At 40.3% G+C, this 21216-nt stretch overlaps 1 protein-coding gene across 4 annotated transcripts in view; it reads left to right on the top strand.

Annotated features, from left to right (window-relative positions):
• Positions 1 to 21216, top strand: part of Herc2 (HECT and RLD domain containing E3 ubiquitin protein ligase 2) — a 172473-nt gene that overhangs the window by 17088 nt on the left and 134169 nt on the right. For all 4 annotated transcript variants that reach the window (XM_029479794.2, XM_029479792.2, XM_029479793.2 and 1 more), the window contains exons 4-10: positions 3874 to 4011; positions 11339 to 11558; positions 13646 to 13746; positions 14601 to 14757; positions 17259 to 17369; positions 18881 to 19052; positions 20609 to 20782. In XM_029479794.2, the coding sequence (XP_029335654.1) occupies positions 3874 to 4011; positions 11339 to 11558; positions 13646 to 13746; positions 14601 to 14757; positions 17259 to 17369; positions 18881 to 19052; positions 20609 to 20782 (1073 nt within the window). The remainder of the gene's footprint in view (positions 1 to 3873; positions 4012 to 11338; positions 11559 to 13645; positions 13747 to 14600; positions 14758 to 17258; positions 17370 to 18880; positions 19053 to 20608; positions 20783 to 21216) is intronic.

Raw genomic sequence — 21216 nt, 5'->3', positions numbered from 1 at the left:
TGGATGTTGTTTTTCCCTTCGGTCATTTTTGTCTATAATGTTAGTTAATATTTCAAATTATTCAGATACTTTGTTTGTGTTAACTAGTGTATAGCCTGTTTGAAGTTATGAATGAATAGCTTTTAATTTAAACTGAAACAGATCTTCCCATAACTAGCAATCCTGTATAGGATTATAGTGATAGATTCAACTAGCCTGCTTGATTGAAATCAGCATCAAGACTTTAAAAAAGAAGGATGGATGCCAGCACTTACTCAGATGTGTTGTATCTGAAAAGCCCAATTACGGCTCACTGCAGAGTTTGTTGAATGTCATTCCAGTATCAAAAAATCATTTTTAGAAATTTTTTTTCTTTTTCAAGACAGTGTTTCTCTGGCTGTCCTAGAACTTGCTCTGTACACCAGGCTGGCCTGCCTCTGCATCCTGAGTGCTGGGAATAAAGACATGCACCGACACCACCCAGCTTACTTTTAGAATGCATAGTTTTTCTCTTTGTGCAATGAATTAGTATACTGTTGATTGGAAAGTATGTGAGGAAAAGTATTATTAGCTTACGTTTTTGGTTGCATTATCTAGCAGAGTGAGCTCTGTTTCTTGTATTTATGTGAAAATTTCCATCTACACATGGAGTAATTGAAAGATATGTACAGTGAGTGGGTGCAAACTCATGCCCTTAGTGTTTGACTCAACTTGTTTATTGTATGGTCTGGCCTCCTGCATATTGTTACCTTGAGTTACCCTTTATTAGTGTGTTAGTGTGTGTGGGAAGGGGTGTGTGTGTGTTTACGTTTGAAAGCAAGTGTGCATGTGGAGGTCAGAGAATAACTACAGGAGTCAATTCTTTCCTTCCACCTTGATTTTCAAGGCAGAGTCTTATTTCTGCTGCTCTGTGTGCTCCAGGTAAGCTGGCCCCAAAGCTGACAGGATCAAATATAAAACAAAATCTATTTTTTGTATTAAACCTAGGGTTTCCAGCATGCTAGGCAAACACTCTGGGTCATGTTAGGCAGACATTCTGCTGTGCTATACTCAGCCTACAAAATTTGTTTTAAATAATAAAGCCTTTTAGTATTTATAATATGCAAAAGTTGGATTGATGTACAGAAAATGTTAAAAGTACAAGATTTCTAGTTTGGGCTACAGTATCTGGCTGGACTATTATTTTGTTTTGCCTGAAATTAGTCAGTTTACTCCTCTTGGGCCTTCTCCACTTAGTCATTAGCAGCTCTCTAGGTCTTAGGCTCAGTACAGAGATGAACAGAGATGGCCTTGGGTAGTTTGTACAAATCTCCTCATCATTCCTAAAGTCCTAAGATTAGTCAGTTGCTAGCTGGTCCTCAGATGAGGTGACAACCAACCTGGACTTCTGTTTAGAGCTAACCTTTAGGATTTCCTGGGGCCTTAGGAATGTTAGCCTCTGGTCTTTTTCTTCTCTGCAATAAGGGTGTTTGTTTGTGTGTATGTGTGTGTACATGTGCACAAGTGTACTGCTGGGGACAGAGTATACTTATAGTAACGTGCTCTACTATTGAGCTACACCTTTTTATTCTTTCCAGCATTTCTTAATTTAGTGTTTGGATAATTTGTGTTCTGGGTCTAGTGTATCTTTTGATTCCTGCAGTCATGAAAAGGAGAATGTATAGACACTAAAGTGAGCTTCTTTCCTGTGAGCCGGTGTTGCTAATTATTATAATATTCATCGTGCTCTCGAGGGACTTGCTTGTTCTTGCTCTGGTATTCTGATTTGTGCTCCTGAGAATAAAGCCTAAAGCATATTTGGAGATGTTCTTGTTAACTGTGAAAAAATTTCCATCCTGAAGAAGTGAAAGTAAGTAATATGATCTCTAATACAGTAAACTTAACATGTATGTGTTCCTGTAGTCCCCATCTTAATCTGGATAGTTTTATCGTTGTCCAAATTCCCATTGTTGTTCCTTTCATCCTCCTTGAGTCTACTTCATCCAGTGATCTATTCTTGAGATATCGGTAGAGTGTTTGATGTACCTTTACTGTTAGGTAAATAGAATATGAGGCTCTTTTGTTTATTTAGTTCTTTGCGCCATTTGGCGTTTGTTCCAGAAAAATCTCTTGCTAATACTGGGAACAGACTGCAAGCAAGACCATGAAAAGGAAGAAAGGGAGGCAGATAGATTAGAATTGTAGAGAGCACAGTTTATTGGGACTTATAGAACCATGCCTTGGTGGCAGCAAGACCAGATAGATCCTACAGTTTGGATCAGAAAGAGGGATACATTTATGATTGGAGAAAAGTGACTTCATCGTGACTAGAATGTACTTGTTTTTCTCTTGATTCAATCAGAGTCAAATGTGCCCTGGCAGCCAAGGTCTATTATTCCATGTACCATTCTAATGGTTTTGTGTATTACGGTTTGTTGTTAAATGAAGCAGGAAAAACATAATAAGGCTACTGTTGGTAGCCATGGTGGTCATGATTTACGATGACATCAGTATGGCCAAGTCATATCTATCAGGCAGGAGAGGGTCATGGGAACTACTACTTGTAGTCAGGCCAGCAGAAGTCGTGTTACCCAGAACCTACTGCTTGTAATTGGCATCTGAAGTGGGAGCAGAGCCTTTAACCTGTGTGTTTTGTTCTCCAGTTAGTTGCTACCAGAACTGAATTAAATTGTTGGACATAGAATTGGTGTTAACAGAGAATTAGAATTGGTTGGTGTGAAACACAGTAAAATGTAATATATATGTGTGTGTATTTGTGTATTTATATGATTATTTTAGTTAGAGCCTTCTGTGACTGACCTTGTTGACATTTCAGAGTTTTTCCATTTTCTCTTCAAAACTATGTAAGGGGTTTCAAGGTACTTATTACTGTCTGAGACTTTCTAGTGGTCTGAGGTAGTAGTTTTTAGTTTTTCTTTTGACTCAGTGCTCCTGAATTATACTTCAGTGATAATTGTTCTTAAAATTTGTGTGTGTGTGTGTTTACGTTTATGCGCCATGGCGTGTATGTTGAGATCAGAGGATTACTACCTCTGGGCTATGGGGATTGAACGCAGATTGTCATGCTTCACTGAGCCATTTGCCATCTCAGTGATAGTGGTCTCGTGTAACAGTGGTTCTCAGCTGTCAGAAGAGAAGAACATTGTGTGGCTTAAAAATGATTTCAGTTTTGTCTCCCTAATTCTCACTTTGGTGATTCAGCAATTTTGAGTCACTGAATTAAAGCACTTAATGGAGAGTACAAATAGATAAACATTAAAGGTGAACTTTCTTAGTTGTGAAATCTAGAACATAGATAAAATATTTAAAATATTTAAAAGAAACCCTTCATGTGTTAAAAATTAAAAATCTCGTGTATTGTATTCATTAATTACTAAATGAACCATGCTGAATCTTTTGTAGGATTTTTTTTTTAATATTTAATGTGTATGAGTACACAGTAGCTGCCCTCAGACACACCAGAAGAAGGCATCAGATCCCATTACAGATGGTTATGAGCCACCATATGGCTGCCGAGAATTGGAAGAGAAATCAGTGTTTCCAACTGCTGAGTCATCTCTCTAGCCCCTTTTATAGTTTTAATTCATGTGTCTTTAAAAACCTGAAACATTGAGTGACTGATGTGTGCCGTAGCTCTCGCATGTTTGGGAAGAGCATTTGTAGAGATTGATAAGATCTGATTCTCTCTAAGATGTGCTCTTTCCTTTCCTCTTACAGGGTCTTTATTTTGAGACAGGACCTTACTCTCTAGCCCAGGCAGGCCTGGAACTTACCATGTGACCCAAGACAGCTTTAAACTCATGTGCTGTGCATTATAGGTGTGAGCTGCCATGCTCAGCTTTACTGTTGCATTTTGAAAAACAATTATGGACTTGAACATTTTTAATTCTTCAGATGATGGTGTCGATGCTCAGAGTGGAACCAAGAAAGAAGATCTTAATGACAAAGAAAAGAAGGAAGAAGAAGAGACACCTGCACCTGTGTATAGAGCCAAGTCAATCCTGGAGAGCTGGGTGTGGGGCAGGCAGCCAGGTATTACACTTTCTGACAGTAGTGGGTCAAGTTGTCGTTTGTTAATGGAATTTTCTAAAATCAACAGCTGTTGGTATTGCAGTAAAGCATGTCTGATATAAAATATAACCATTTTAAAGTATATTATATAACATACTGTATATATGTTATATATAAGTTATATAAGTTCATACTATGGCACAAAATTACTACCACCCAGATCCATTGAAAACTACCCCTACAGCTCCCCAGGTAGCTACAGTCAACTTTGAAGTCTGCACTTCACTGTTAAAAAGCATCACATATAAATTGGCTCAGATAGTATAGTATTTATTCATTTTATCTAGCTTATTTCGCTTTGTATACTTTTAAGTTCACCCATGCTGTGGCCTTTTAAATGTTTTAAGTGTCATTGTTTTGTGTGCATATTTTGATTCTTTGTGTACTGGTTGGTGGACTCTTGGTTTACTTCTCTCTTGTTCTTTTCATAACAGTAACCTTTATTTACAATTAGTGTAATATAGGAAGCTCATCTTACACGAGTTTCCAAGTAGTTACTAGAATCAGAAACAACTCTAATAAACATAAATATAAAAGTAAATAAACAAATGAATCAGAAAAAAAACATTCTTTGTAGAAAAACTACAAAAGGCACAACCTTTCTAAGTGTGAAAAAGAGTAAACATTATTAACCACCAAACCTCTATGACCTAGTCTGAAGGCAGGCTCTCCCAGTGAGTACCACCACTCTTGGCCTTGAGCTCTGATTCATTGTCATTATGCCCTAAGTAGATGTCTGCTGCTGTCCTGAACTTGGTTGGCCAGGCTCTGTGTAAGGTCACTGCTTTTAGTTCTGTATGTGTTGCCGTGGAACCATTGATGGGCCGTGGTAACACTAGGATGAACTTTTTAAAGCACTAGGACAGTGTTTTCCAGAGGCCACACTGTTTTTCACTCTTTGAATAGTACATAAAGGTTTCGGTTTCTCCAGGTCCTTGATAACACTTGTTACTTTCCCTTTGATAATATCCACCCAGTCAGTGTGAAATATGGAGTGTTACTGTTTTGATTTGTATTTATATTTAACGATATTGAACATTGTTTTTTCAATATGCCTACTGATCTGTAAATGTTCTTTGGAGAAATATTTATTCAAGTCTTTGTTCTTGAAAATATATTTTTTATTTTTTTAGTTATATGTATTATTTTTTTTTAGCATTTCTAAATTCATCTCTTCTTTTTATCCAAGCAAGTAAAGTTACACTTTTATTCTTTGGTCTTCCATTATTATATTTACTTTAACATTTTTAAATATTTGATGCATTTTTGTTTCAAAATTTGTTTTCATGTGTGTTGGGGCTTGATCCTAGGGCCTTTTTTTTTTTTTTAAATTAGGTACTTTCTTCATTCACATCTCCAGTGCTATCCCAAAAGTCCCGCCCCCCGCCCCCGACTCCCCCACCCACCCACTCCCACTTCCCGGCCCTGGTGTTCCCCTATATTAGGCATATAAAGTCTGCACGACTAATGGGCCTCTCTTTCCACTGATGGCCAACTAGGCCATCTTCTGATACATATGCAGCTAGAGACACGAGCTCCGAGGGGCACTGGTTAGTTCATACTGTTGTTCCACCCATAGGGTTGCAGATCCCCTCAGCTCCTTGGGTACTTTCTCTAGCTCCTCCATTGGGGGCCCTATGATCCATCCAATAGCTGACTGTGAGCATCCACTTCTGTGTTTGCCAGGCCTCAGTATAGTCTCACAAGAGACAGCTATATCAGGGTCCTTTCAGCAAAATCCCGCTAGTGTATGCAATGGTGTTAGCGTTTGGAGGCTGATTATGGGATGGATCCCCGGATATGGCAGTCTCTAGACGGACCACCCCTTCGTCTCAGCTCCAAACTTCGTCTCTGCAACTCCCTCCATGGGCGTTCCGCTCCCAATTCTAAGAAGGGGCAAAGCGTCCACACCCTGGTCTTCGTTCCTCCTGAGTCTCATGTGCTTCACAAATTGTATCTATATCTTGGGTATTCTAAGTTTCTGGGCTAATATCCACTTATCAGTGAGTACATATCATGTGAGTTCTTTTGTGATTGAGTTACCTCACTCAGGATGATGCCCTCCAGATCCATCCATTTGCCTAGGAATTTCATAAATTCATTCTTTTAATAGCTGAGTAGTATTCCATTGTGTAAATGTACCATATTTTCTGTATCCATTCCTCTGTTGAGGGGCATCTGGGTTCTTTCCAGCTTCTGGCTATTATAAATAAGGCTGCTATGAACATAGTGGAGCATGTGTCCTTCTTACCGGTTCAAACATCTTCTGGATATATGCCCAGGAGAGGTATTGTGGGATCCTCTGGTAGTACTATGTCCAGTTTTCTGAGGAACCGCCAGACTGATTTCCAGAGTGGTTGTACAAGCTTGCAATCCCACCAACAACGGAGGAGTGTTCCTCTTTCTCCACATCCTCACCAGCATCTGCTGTCACCTGAATTTTTGATCTTAGCCATTCTGACTGGTGCGAGGTGGAATCTCAGGGTTGTTTTGATTTGCATTTCCCAGGGTCTTTTATAAGCTAATTTAATTTTGTTGGCTAATAAACCATTTTGTATAATTTAATTTCTTTCAAATTTGATGAGTCGTGTGTTATGGGTCAGTTTCTAATGGGCTCTGTTGATTGTTTCCTATGTACTTGCAAAGAAAAACTATATATTTTTCTTCTCTGTGGATTTTTTCCCCCTGAAACTGGCTGTCCTGGAACTCACAGAGATCCGCCTGTCTCTGCCTCCCGAGTGCTGGGATTAAAGGCGTGCACTGCCACTGCCTGTCTTGCTCGGTGAATCTTCAGTAGGATTTTGTTGTGCTTTATAGTTCTGAGGGTGGAAGCCAGGCTGTACATGTTTAGGTAGCCCTTCATTGAGTTACAGCCTAAGCCTTAGTGTATGAATCTTAATGGGCTCAAGTTACTTGCTGTTGTCCAAATGTTCTTTGTTGGAAGTATTTAAAAAATTTTAAGTTAGCATATAAGGTCTTAGATATCATTATGACATTTTTCAAACGAAATATGTTGTATTGATCTACTTCTCCTCAACTCCTCCTTGTAAGAGACCATCTCTTTATCAACTGTCATGGCCTGTGTGTTTTTCTACCCACCCTCTCCTTCCTTGTCACCTATTTCTGCCTTCCTTTATGGTCTCTTTTACCTACACTTATACCTGTTTATATATGTACATGTATGTATCATAGCTTCTGGTCCTCATGATGGAGGACATGCAGTTCTTGTCTGAGTGTGGGTCACCTCACTTAATATTATACTTTGCAGATCCATCCATTTTCCTTCAAATTTCATTATTTCATTTTTCTTTACAACTGAATATGACTCCTGTTGTTTATGCACATCACATTTTGATTATCTGTTCATCTGTTGATGGACACTGAGATTCTTCCTACTTGTTCAGTACCTTATGGGGAAGGAATTGCACTAAGACATAAAACTGGATTATCACTCCAGACTGGCATGTGTTGGCACTCTGTACCGTCTCAGGTTGCTTTCTAGTTTGGAGGATGTAGGTAATGAGAGAACACAAACAAGAACTGGGGAACTTTGGAATGTTTTTAGACCATTTTGTCTTAGACACCTACTTTCTGCCTTCGTGCATGAGGTGAGGTTGCACTGATGTGTATGGCCTTCTCATACAGTGGGGCATTTAGGGTGTCAGTGCCTCCATTGTTATATGTAGAATTATAGACTACTGATAATCATCACAGGTTCTGTTCCATACATTGTGGGTTTCAGATGTGGTTGCTGAAAGTAGTCAGCATGGAGCACTGCTTGTTTAGCACATGCTTAGAGTTTATGTACATGAAGTCTCCCCCTACACTCTCTTGATTGGGCCTTGTTCTCTGTCTCCTTTGTTTTTCTAGTGGCTCTGTTGTGGTGAGAGAGAAATAGATCAAAGTCTGACTGTTATCTTCTTTTCCATACTAGGAGTATTGAAGCCTTTAGAGTTAGTTGTGGACTTTGAGTTCTTTAGGCTTTACTTCATGTATGTTTAAAACTCAGTAATTAGGTACATGAACTTTTAGGATTTTTTTTTAAACTGGCAGAAGAGAAATATATTAAAACATTGAGATTCCATCTTTTTTTTTTCACTGTTTTTTTTTATTACATATTTTCCTCAATTACATTTCCAATGCTATCCCGAAAGTCCCCCATACCGCCCCCCACTTCCCTACCCTCCCATTCCCATTCTTTTGGCCCTGGCATTCCCCTATATTGGGGCATATAAAGTTTGCAAGTCCAATGGGCCTCTCTTTCCAGTGATGGCCGACTAGGCCATCTTTCGATACATATGCAGCTAGAGACAAGAGCTCCGGGGTACTGGTTAGTTCATCATGTTGTTCCAACTATAGGGTTGCAGATCCCTTTAGCTCCTTGGGTACTTTCTCTAGCTTCTCCATTGGGAGCCCTGTGATCCATCCAATAGCTGACTATGAGCATCCACTTCTGTGTTTGCTAGGCCCCTGCATAGTCTCACAAGAGACAGCTATCTTTGGGTCCTTTCAGCAAAATCTTGCTAGTGTATGCAATGGAGTCAGCGTTTAGAAGCTGATTATGGGAATGGATCCCTGGATACGGCAGTCTCTAGATGGTCCATCCTTTCATCACAGCTCCGAACTTTGTCTCTGTAACTCCTTCCCTGGGTGTTTTGTTCCCAATTCTAAGAAGGGGCACAGTGTCCACATTTTGGTCTTCATTCTTCTTGAGTTTCATGCGTTTAGCAAATTGTATCTTATATCTTGGGTATCCTAAGTTTTGGGCTAATATCCACTTATCAGTGAATACATATTGTGTGAGTTCCTTTGTGATTGTGTTACCTCACTCAAGATGATGCCCTCCAGGTCCATCCATTTGGCTAGGAATTTCATAAATTCATTCTTTTTAATAGCTGAGTAGTACTCCATTGTGTAAATGTACCATAATTTCTGTATCCATTCCTCTGTTGAGGGACATCTGGGTTCTTTCCAGCTTCTGGCTATTATAAATAGGGCTGCTATGAACATAGTGGAGCATGTGTCATTCTTACCGGTTGGGACATCTTCTGGATATATGCCCAGAAGAGGTATTGCTGGATCCTCCGGTAGTACTATGTCCAATTTTCTGAGGAACCGCCAGACTGATTTCCAGAGTGGTTGTACAAGCTTGCAATCCCACCAACAATGGAGAAGTGTTCCTCTTTCTCCACATCCTCGCCAGCATCTGCTGTCACCTGAATTTTTGATCTTAGCCATTCTGACTGGTGTGAGGTGGAATCTCAGGGTTGTTTTGATTTGCATTTCCCTGATGATTAAGGATGTTGAACATTTTTTCAGGTGCTTCTCTGCCATTCGGTATTCCTCAGGTGAGAATTCTTTGTTCAGTTCTGAGCCCCATTTTTTAATGGGGTTATTTGACTTTCTGGAGTCCACCTTCTTGAGTTCTTTATATATATTGGATATTAGTCCCTTGTCTGATTTAGGATAGGTGAAGATCCTTTCCCAATCTGTTGGTGTTTTTTTTTGTCTTATTGATGGTGTCTTTAGCCTTGCAGAAGCTTTGTAGTTTCATGAGGTCCCACTTGTCAATTCTCGATCTTACAGCACAAGCCATTACTGTTCTATTCAGGAATTTTTCCCCTGTGCCCATATCTTCAAGGCTTTTCCCCACTTTCTCCTCTATAAGTTTCAGTGTCTCTGGTTTTATGTGAAGTTCCTTGATCCACTTAGACTTGACCTTAGTACAAGGAGACAGGAATGGATTCCATCTTACCCCCAGACAGAATGCATATCATTAAGAAGACAAATGACAAATGCTGATGAGGATGTGGCCATAAAGGAACCCTTATACACTGCTGATGGGGCTATAACTTTAGCCACTAAGGAAATCAGTTGGGGATCTAAACACCCTCTACCTCAAAAGCAGAAATACCATGTATTCTACCCTGTAGAAATTCTGATTTTTCACCTTGAGACCAATGTAGAATTCAGGGTGTTGCTCATCTTGTTTTCCATGACTGTTAGCCCTTAGGCATTTCAGTTTTAGTTTGCCAGTGTGCAGGCCTGGTTTCCTACCTGAGCATGCTCAAGTAGCCAGAAAACTGGTATCTACCATTCAAGGGCGGTTGGATGTGGCTTTGTGATTACTGTCAAGGTCTGAGTCTTGAAGTGTGGGGACTGTTGTAGTAAAGACAGGAGATAAACACAGGAGCATTGATAGCATGAGGGTTAGTTACAGGTAATTTAATTTACAGTGTCAGGTAACTTAGTCTATAGGCCAGGATTTTTTAAGTTATTTTACAGCTACTTAAAAAAACAAAAAAAAAACCCAAAAAACAAAAAAACCAAAACCAAACAACAACAAAAAACCTCTTGTGAAACAATTAAGACATCCACTAGAGAGAGTAGCTTAAGCATTTATTATACAACATGACTACTTTATCTTCCATTAGAATAGTTCTATAATGTATTTTTTCATTAGTTATTCATATTAAATGTATTGAAATACTACTTTTGAATTTGGGGAGACCTATCTATAGCATACATGTAAAACAAATAAGGTGTGGTGGCTCTCACTTGTCAGTCCTAGCACTAAAGAGGAAGAGACAGGCAAATCCCTGAGGCTTGCTGGTAAGCCAGCCTAATGTACTTGGCATGGTCCAGGCCAATGAGAAACCCTGTCTCCCTAAACAGGTATATAGCACATGAAGGATGATGCCCAAGTTTGTTCTGACCTACACACACACATGTCTGTTTGCCTACACACATGCACAGGAGTACATGCACATATGTACAGAAACACACACACACACACACACACACACCCCTCTGCACTTTTTGACCTTAGTTACATAGTAAGGTGGTTGGAGGTTGTTGTTTTTCTAGAAAGTAGGCTACTGAGAAGTTTGCCTTTCTAGTTTTGAGGATATGTTTATTCATTTGGGCTAAGCCTTGAGCCCAGGGCCTTGTGTATGCTAAACGAGTGTTCTATGGCCCTTCACTTTTGTACTAGCAACTTGGACGTGGTGGTTACAGAGAATCAATATACAATGAATCCCAAAAGCCATCCATGTCCTGTGCTGTATACTCCCTCTGTGTGATTTTAGTTAAGTTCTTTATCCTCTCTGCCTGAGTTTCCTATGTAGACATACAGTATTACCAGCTAATATGTGCACAGTGTTTAGTGTTTTGGGCAGTATTGTATACTTAAGTGTTTCCTATTGTCATTGTCTAATTTCTCAGTATTTTTGACAACCATGCCCAAGATACTGACAAGTTAGGGTGTTTTCTTACCTTGTTGTTTCAGATGTGAATGAACTGAAGGAGTGTCTTTCTGTGCTGGTTAAAGAACAGCAAGCCCTGGCTGTCCAGTCAGCTACCACTACACTCTCAGCCTTGAGGTTGAAGCAGAGGCTGGTGATCCTCGAGCGCTACTTCATTGCCTTGAACAGAACTGTTTTCCAGGAGAATGTCAAAGTTAAGTGGAAAAGCAGCAGCATTTCTGTGCCTCCCACGGAGAAGAAGAGGTAAGAATAAAAATAGAAGAACCCTTTTGCCATCTCTATGTTAATTCTGGCTCTTTTTAAAAGACAGTTTCTCTATTACTAAAGATGTGTCTAGACATACTGTTTTTTATTTGTGGATACTTATTAATATATCAGCATATTTCCCCCATGGAATTAACTAGTATCTACTAAAATATTTAAGGCTCATGTAAAATTGTACTTTTTTCTAAATGTAACGGAAAGTTCTTGTCCATAGAAGAGTGTCAGAATAACTCTTATTTTACATGGTTCAGAGCTTGTTTCTTTGGTTGTGATAGTGGCTTTTGTTCCCTGGAATGCACATGGGAATTGTGTAGTAAATGCAGCAGTAAGGGTGGGGGACCCTCATCCATCTTGCAGACAAGCGTTAATCGTAGCTTCATTTGGTTTCCTCCTCCCCGCATCTCTACTCTGCTTTCTTTTTCCTCTCTCTCCTCTGTCCTCTTACCTCCCTTCTCCTATCCTTCCCTTCCTATTACATCTGGTCAAAATCATGTTGTCATATTTAGAGTAAGTTTTCGTGTTAACTGTACCAAGGGACCTCTGGGGTTTATTTCCATTTGAAAATAGTTGGTGTAGTGGTATATATACTAGAGCCTTTGTGTCTGGCTGTGAGTGAAATGTCTAAGCAAAGTGTTTGCTATGTGTGGATCAATCATAAGAGGATAATTTTTTTGAGACTGTTTGAACCTTGAAGAACTGTAGTCTCCCTGGAAAGTGTGCACTTGGTGCTATGCAAGAGCGTGCAGCTGCACAAACTTTGGTCCTAAGACACTCCAGGCAAGCTTGGTCTTCTTACTTTTGATTATGGCTAGCCATGGTCAAAAGGGACTGAGATTGGTGTGGGTTGTCTGCTCTCTCAGAAAGCAAGGGCAAGATAACTTTGGTTGTAGTAAGAATCTTTCCCGCCCCAATTAATTTTATGTAATGATTGAATAAAAGTAACTGAAATGAGCTAGTCAGGGTCAGTCTTTTTTCAATAAAGCTGAACCCCTCTGCTCCTTCAGAAATTAAAGGCTTAGCATTTGCTGGGCTTCTCTATTGTGGCACCTGTGATCAATATCAGCCATTTACCTGGCCAGTCAAAAAGACTGATACAAAGGCAGACTCAAGCCAGACACAGTGGCTTCACCTTACATATCATTACATCATCTTGGGGCATAGTTTTTCATTTTCTAACCACATAGGCTGCAGCCTACAATGATGGTCAGTGCTGTGAGAGCACTGTATATGTGAGTGGATGATGCTAAGAGACCTTACTGTGTTGACCATATTAACTTAAGATACAGGATTGTCTTGAATGCTCTGTTGACTTAAGCATTAGTGACTTAATTGGAATATTTTTCATTGGTGAAGAAATTCCTAAAATTAAAACATATGGTAGGTTGTATTTATTTGTCCATGTGCACACACAGACATACAGACACACACATGAAGCAGTAGTAAGAAAAAAAAGAGGCTATTATTTTGAGAGTGGTTTTTATACTGGCTTAGGGCTATAGCTTCTTTCTTGGGATCAAGAGATTCTGACTGTCCTGAGGAGAGCTAAGATTCATGGTGTCACAGGAACAATTTTCCTCAAGGGAAAATGTTGGTAATAGTCTTCTAGACTCTTCTGATCAGATATGACATAAGTACATAGCTTTAAAGGCTCTATTTTATAATACTTATATTTATCATTCAGAAATATATCCCTGTGTTTCTGGCATCCAGTGCCTCCCCTGGAAGCAGCAAATAGCTCTTCTCCCTTAATAGTCACTCAGAGATGTTCACACAGCATCCCTACACTACTGAGGCTCTCACAGATGAATGCACAAAGCCTTCCCTGTACTATTGAGACCCTCACAGATAAGTGTACAGAGTGTCCCCTGAAGTATTCATGTCCTTACAGAGAAACTTTTCCTTTACAAAGGATATTTTATCCAAAGTATAAAAAAATGACACTAAAACCCATAAAGGACCCTGATAGCTAAAGAAAGAGCATAGGCCATACCCTGGTCTTACTTTATTTTATTATTATTATGTTCCTCTGGCTGACCAGTTGTTATAGCCGATGTGTTTCTTTGCAGTGCCCGTCCCACAGGCAGAGGGGTAGAAGGTCTTGCCCGAGTCGGATCCCGAGCAGCACTCTCCTTCGCCTTTGCTTTCTTACGGAGGGCCTGGCGTTCAGGTATGTGTGCATCGTGCCATTCTGTTTCCTTCATCAAGCAGAAGTTTTGGGTTCCCTGAGCAATTCTGCCTCAGCAAGTTCCTTGTTGGCCACTACCAGCTAGATTCCCGGGTCCCTGAGACCATCAAAAGACCAGGGGCATAAATGTCTTTATTCTCTTTACCTTAAGTTTTTTGTTTTTTAAGAGAAGAGGCTCCAGAGTCTTTTTGAGTTTCCAGATCTTTGTTTTAAGACAGTGTTCATTTATTACAACCCCATCTCACCTCTGTCACCATGGAATGAAAGCCTTAGTAAGAAGTTATCAGTTGAGCACCCATAATCTGAAAATATGCAGTCTGACATGCTCTAAAGTCTCTTTATCCTTGATTTCACAAATGGAAAATCCCTTACTCAGGGATACGTTGCTGTTGTAATGCAGTCACACTAAAGATACTGCATAAGATTTCCTCCAGGTTCTCTGTGTAAGATATACGTGAAACAGAACTGAAATTAGACTAGAGTCTCCTTCTCAAGGTCACACACACACACACACACACACACATGCAGAGAGAGAGACAGAGAGAGAGAGAGAGAGAGAGAGACAGACAGACAGACAGACAGACAGACAGACAGACAGAGTCACTTCTGGCACCCAACGTTTCATGTAAGAGATGCTCAGTCTTTATTGTTTATGTGAGAGACATCAAAGGAGGAATGGAATTTCAACAGTATGTTAGAGTTTGGCCTGTTGAATGAAGAATTGCATGTGTGTGTTTTCACCTGAGGTTTTGGAGCCTCAGTAGGAGTGACTGGAACTCAACTTGTCACCAGTCCCTAAGGGTGGGCAGCCTCCTCTGACTCTCTGTGTTGTTCAGGTGAGGATGCGGATCTCTGCAGTGAGCTCTTGCAGGAGTCCCTGGATGCCCTTCGAGCTCTTCCTGAAGCCTCCCTCTTTGATGAGAGCACAGTATCGTCTGTGTGGTTGGAGGTGGTAGAGAGAGCAACGAGGTTCCTCAGGTCTGTCGTGACTGGGTGAGTTTGTACTTTTCTTGCATTTCTATGGAATAGCTCTAGTATGCTTGAGCCTCATTCTCATCTTCTCATATCACTGCGACTTAGGGAACTTGATGTCTAAGTTTTGCTGCTGTGTTTTCAGCATACTTTCAAGATCTTGTATTCACATTAAAATTGTTTTTGTACAGTTTATTTTGTGTGTGAGATATTTGTGTGTGTCTGTGTGTGTGAGATAGAGAGTGTGTATTCGTAGGTGCATGTGCCACAGTGAACATACAGAAGTCAAAAGGCCTCTTCTTCTACCATGTGTGTCATAGGCATTGAACTCAGGTAAACAATCTTGGCAGCAAGTGCCTTTACCCACTGAGCCAGTTCTCTGGCCCATTCTCAGCTTTTTAGATGATCTAATTCATGATTATTGTGACTTGACCCAAGAAGCTATTATATTGAATGTGATAGAAAGTATCAGCTGTTTTTTGTTATTTATTGTTTTTTGGAGGTATTTGACTATCCATCCATCCATCCGTCCATCTATCCATCCATCTGAACCGAGCACTTCTTGTGAGCCTCTTGGTGATAATGAGGAGCCGCTGTTTTGAGGGGTTGGTGGTGCTTACCTTGAAGTCTTGGTAGATAATATTTGAGTACATGGTTAGTCAAACAAAATATTCTGGCTAGTGCTGGGGATGTGGCTCAGTAGTAGAACAGTTGTTGAGCATGGACAACTGGGTCTGATCCTTTTCTCTACAGGAAAAAGAAAACAAACCAAACACATGAACCTGTTTGTTAAGTTTACTAGTGCTATAACAAAAGCCTTGGACAACCAACTGAGAGGAGGGAAGGTTTTCTCTGATTGTTTTAAGGACTCTGTTACTTTGGACCTGTATCAACACAATTCACCATGGAAGAGCCTGTTCAGTCCATGGCAGCCAATAAGCAAAGAAAGAGGAGATACCAGAGCTGTAGTGTTTCCTTCAAGAATGCACCAGCAATGATTAACTTTTGTACTCTGCTCTAGCTACTAAGTGTTCTGCCACTACTCTATAGTGCCATGGATTTGGGACTAGCCAGTTAATACATGGGTTTGGCAGGCATTTATGATCCAAACTGTAGCATATAGCTAGTTATACTTTTTTATTTTTTGTGTGACTGTGATGAGGATGGGAGTTTTGACTTGTCCTATCTGATTCAGGCTGGGCAGCTGCACCCCTCCTTACACAAACTGATAATCCTAGACAGCCCTGTTCCTAGGAAGGTGACCTTAATATAGACACCCAGTTAATTGGCATAGCACACTATAGTCCACAGCTCCTGAATGCAAGTGGTTCTTAATGCCTTGATAGCTGAGACTATAGGAATATGTTTCTGCTCCTGGCTTGGATAGGAATCTGTAATTACTTTTTTTTTTTTTTTTAAGTTAAAGAAAATACAAAATTTAGTACAAAGACACATAGAAAGAAAGTTAGTGTGCTCTTGAGTTGTTTTTAGCAGAAGCCATTCTCTTTAGCCCCATAATCAACAGGGATGCTTTTGGTATCTTGCACAAGAACCACGAGTCTCCTGGGAGTGCTGATGAAGTCTTTGCCATAGAATTTTTAAAGCTAAAGCCCTGAAAATACCCGCAGATTTAATTTAAAAATTAAAAAAAATTTCCAGTGTCAGTTATAAAGTCTTTGCTTCTGAATTTTAGGTTTAGAAAATGTGTTACTTATTACTGAATAACAGTTCAAATATTTCTTTGATTTGAAATATAAATTTGCATAGATGTGCCTTTAGATCCTCTGGTGACTTTAAAATTTTTCTAACTTTATAGGGAAGTTGACTATATTTTGTTCAAATTGGAAAAAAAATTCGTAAACACACATCCACCTACCCACCATCCTATCTTCCCCCCTTTGCTTCTTTTCTTGAGATAGGCTCACATGCAGTCCAGGCTGGCTTCAGACTATTATGTAGCTAGGGATGACCATGAACTTCTGATCCTTCTGCTTCCACCTCAAGTACTAGGCTTATAGCCCTGTGTAACCCTGCCCAGTTTATGGAGTAATGGGTATGGAAACCAGGGGCTTGTGCATGTAGATCAAAGGACTCTACCAACTGAGCTGCAGCCCAGCCCCATTAAAGACCTTTCTACTCATTTGTGTGGAATGCAAATGATTTTATGTTTTAGAAACATAGGATGTCTCTTTTGGTGTAATATAATATATCTATTCATGCTTTCTAAAACTGCTTGTTTAGTAGGTGGAAATAGAGCTCAGTAATAGAGCCTCACACCTACTGTGTCCGTGGCTTAAGGTTCAATCCTACTCACTGAAGGAAGCACCCCCACTAAAAGACCATTCACTCGCTCTTTCCCTTATCTTTCCTCCCTTCTATTCTCCCTCTGCTGTGTGTGTATGCATGTTTGAGCAGTGCTTGCCTTTTTACATGGGAAAGTAAATATTACTAGGGGGTTGGTATGATTTAAAAATTTCTCCTTTCTCTGATGTTGCCTAGTCTTCCTGTTGCTGTCGTTTCAGAGATGTTCATGGAACACCAGGGACCAAGGGGCCAGGAGGAGTTCCTCTACAGGATCAGCACTTGGCTTTGGCCATTCTACTGGAGTTGGCTGTCCAGAGAGGCACGCTTAGGTGAGTTATGGCTCAGATCACCTCAGGAGATAGTTGTGTATCTGAAAAACCTGCTGTGTTGTGGAATTCCACTTAATTGTTTGTGGCTAGAGCAAATTATGTTCTGGGTAGACCTTCATTCCAGGACCCTGTGTTATTATTATTATTTTAATAAACCTTTTATTGATTTTTTTTTTTTTTTTTTTTTTGTGAATTTCACATCATGGACCCCAATCCCGCTCATCTCTCTGTCCTCCGTTGTGTCACACAGTACATACACCCTTTTACCCAAACAGCTTTTCTTGTGAATGATCATTGCAGTGAGTCATTGTCTGGTTCAAGGCCTCTGACTTCTGCTACATTATCAGTACTGGATTCTCACCAGAACTCTTCTCAGATATTCTGTTCTTGTCCCATATCATGGAGAACCTGCATCTTTTGATCTGCAAGACCAGCCCCTTCAACAGTTCATAGATGGGGTAACTGTTGTGGTGCACCAAAGCCCTGGATTTGGGCCTGAGTGGTAACTGAGTTGGTCAGACTGACAGTTCTCTCTCACTCATGCCATGGGGCCAGCTCTCTCTTACTAAACACCTGGGCAAGCTCTCCAGTACTGCCCAGTCTAGGGGTGGGGCCAACTACAGCTACAGCTGGTGAGGGATAGGGCTAGCTCTGCACAGCCCTCATAAATCCACGCGGTCTTTGGTGGTAACAGATTCCCACTGCTGCATGTCCATGGACCCAGACATGGCCCTCAGCTGTAGCATGGGCCAGGACCTCCTTGTAGCCTTAGGTGGCATCGTCAGCTACTCAGATCAGGCTGTCTGTCACTCCCCTTGAGTCTCTAGTTCTGCCTCTCTTCATTGTGCATACACCATTCTGCTTCTCTTTCTTTTACCACTCTACTGCTTACTTGCTCATCTTAGTGGCACCCAGGGCGTCTGGGTGCCTGGGGTCATCTCAGAGTACTATGCCCTTCATATGCTGTGTGGTGGTGGTGGTGGTCAGCTTGGGTGTGCTCTGACCACCTAGGCTGTGTGTGACAATGGGTGGGGGTTGTCTCAGGCTTGCTCTGCCTATCTGGGCCTGTGGGCCCAGGCAAGGGGACATCTCTGGCCCCCTGTGTTTATTCTTGTGATAGTCTGTTTTGCTATCTTTATTTCTTTTTAGGCTAATTTATCTAGTCATCTAAGAGCTCTTCTTTTAACATGTTTTCCCCTAAGTAACTGTTTATTTATTTTTCTGAAATAGATATTCTTAATTTGTTGACTTAAGATTCTAAAAGTTTTATGTACAAAGTAACAACTTCAGTGCCTTAACTATTTTTATGCTTTTTAGTAGACAACAATTGTCTTTGTTAATTCTTGGCATTAAGTCTGTGATTTAATTGCCAAGAATTATTTCTATGACATAATTTTAGCATCTTTTCATATCATTGTTCTATTATTTGAATTATTTGTTTGTTTAGTTTTGATGTGGTATGGCAAACATTAATTTATTTTTACTAGGGAATAAATATCCTTCCTTTTCAGCCAAATGTTGTCTGCCATCCTGTTGTTGCTTCAGCTGTGGGACAGTGGGGCCCAGGAAACTGATAATGAGCGGTCTGCCCAGGGCACCAGTGCTCCTCTTTTGCCTCTGCTGCAGAGGTTTCAGAGCATCATCTGCAGTAAGGACGTGCCACACACAGAGGGCGACATGCATGTGAGTATCACCTGGGGTTTTGTGTATAGGTGACCCTTTCTTATTCTGATAATATCAAAGAACTAGGTTACTTTAGGTAGGTCAGAATGTGTACTTCCATGGGAGTAGGTATCTTTTGGGTGCATTTGTTTACTGGTGGTAGGAACAAGTAAGTGAGATGGGTCAGGTATGGAAGGTCACATGTACTATACTGACAAGATAGAAATAGAGTATCATATATACTATAGAGATTCTTCAAGATGGCAGCTTTTAGATTTGGACTTAGGAAGATGACTATGGTTTGGTGTGGATCCACTGACCTAGAGAGACCTGTGTACTGCCTGCCGTGTTAACTTTGCAGACTTCTTCACGGAGTCAGCTGTGGCAGTGTCTGTGTGTGTGGTTTAGTGTCTGTGTGTTCCCAGAAGCTGCTTGATTGTTTGGGGAGTGAATTTTAGATCCTGTATTAGGCTGTTTTGTGTAAATGTAAACAGATACTAGTGAAATCTGAGGGCTTTGGCTCTTTATCTATTTGTCTTTTCTGTAAAGACTTAGGTGTTTGATACTCACTTGGGCCTGATTGATGTGTTGGCACTCTTAAGTGATAATGAGACTGTTTTTACAAGAGTTAGAAATATGATACTAATTGACAGCCAGACCAGGTAGTACAGACCTGGAATATTTAGCTACTTGGTAGGTTGAGACAGAAGGATCAAAGATTTAAAACTAGCCCAGGCAACTTAAGGAGACCCTGTCTCCAAATTTCAAACGGGTGGGGTGGGGATTGTTAAAAGACTCTTAGAGTACTTGCCTAACAGTAGGTTTAATACCTGGGACTGCAAAACCAGAAGATAAATAAAAATTGCTTTCTAAAGTGGGCAATATTCATATTAAAATGAGGGGTTTTATTTTTAGCTTTCAAAGGCATGCTGAAGTACTGTGTTATGTTTCAGAGAGCTTGCTCTGTGTTTCTATACGTTTTTTAAAAAGTGTGTGTGTGTGTGTGTGTCTGTCTGTCTTATCTCTATCTCTGCCTTGTGTAGAGAGCAAAGGTCAGTTTGGGGTTTTCTTGCTCAAGAGCCACCAACCTTACTTATTCTTACTTGTCTAGAATTCCTCAGGTAGATCAGACTGGATGGCCAGTGACCTTGTCTCAACCTCCCTTGTCAGGGATTGCAAAGGCACAGCACTGTGTCTGACATTTTTTATATGGGTTCTGGGAATTGAATTCAGGACCTCTTGCTAAGCACTGTATGGACAGAAGTATTTTTCAGTTCCCTTATTAGAGTTTGAGAGCAGTCTTCTTAAAGGGTGGTTTGGCTGTATTAACAGTTCATAAAGTATTTGCACATGTGTGGTACACAAGTATATAGATTGTACAGTCAGTGTATGTCATATGTCATGTATGGGGGTAATAATGTATAGTGCAGTTGTATAATCAACATTGTTCTTTGATAGCTAAAATAACACAGGAAGTATATAACTAAATAATAAAACATAAATAGTGATTAAAAGTTGATGGTGGTATTTTTTCTTCCACTGTTTCTCACTATGCTTATTTCTCTCTCTTAATCTAGCTTTTATCTGGCCCTTTAAGCCCCAATGAGAGTTTCCTAAGGTACCTTACTCTTCCACAAGACAGTGAACTTGCCATTGATTTACGACAAACTGCAGTTGTTGTCATGGCTCATTTAGACCGTCTGGCTACACCCTGTATGCCTCCTCTGTGTAGCTCTCCAACATCTCATAAGGTATGTGCTAGAGTAGTGTAATGATACAAATCCTTCCAACCTTGAATGCTCTAGGCAAGTACTTTAACACAATTTTAGTTTCTTTTCTTGTTGGTGTGACTTAAAAGCAAAAAACAAAAAAACGATAAAAACAACAAAAACTCCACATAAAACTCCCTCAAAACTGTCAAAAGCAACCTAAGGGAGAAAGAGTTGCTTATTGTAGCTCATAATTGGAGTGTACATGGCAGCAGGAACTTGAAGTAGCTGGTCACATTGCATTCACAGTCAGTAATGAAGAGAGCAATGAATGCTTACTAATGCTCAGCTGGCTTTTTTCTCGGATAGTCCACTGCCTAGGGAATAGGTCCACCCACAGTTAAGATGAGTCTTCCCACTTCAATTTAAATAGCGAGATAATTCTCTACAGTCATGTCAAGAGGCTCACCTCCCAG

The sequence above is a fragment of the Mus caroli genome, unplaced genomic scaffold, assembly GCF_978045245.1.
Source record: "Mus caroli unplaced genomic scaffold, Mus_caroli_1 scaffold_8, whole genome shotgun sequence".
Classification (NCBI taxonomy): Eukaryota; Metazoa; Chordata; class Mammalia; order Rodentia; family Muridae; genus Mus; species Mus caroli.
This window is presented reverse-complemented; position numbering and strand designations above follow the sequence as displayed.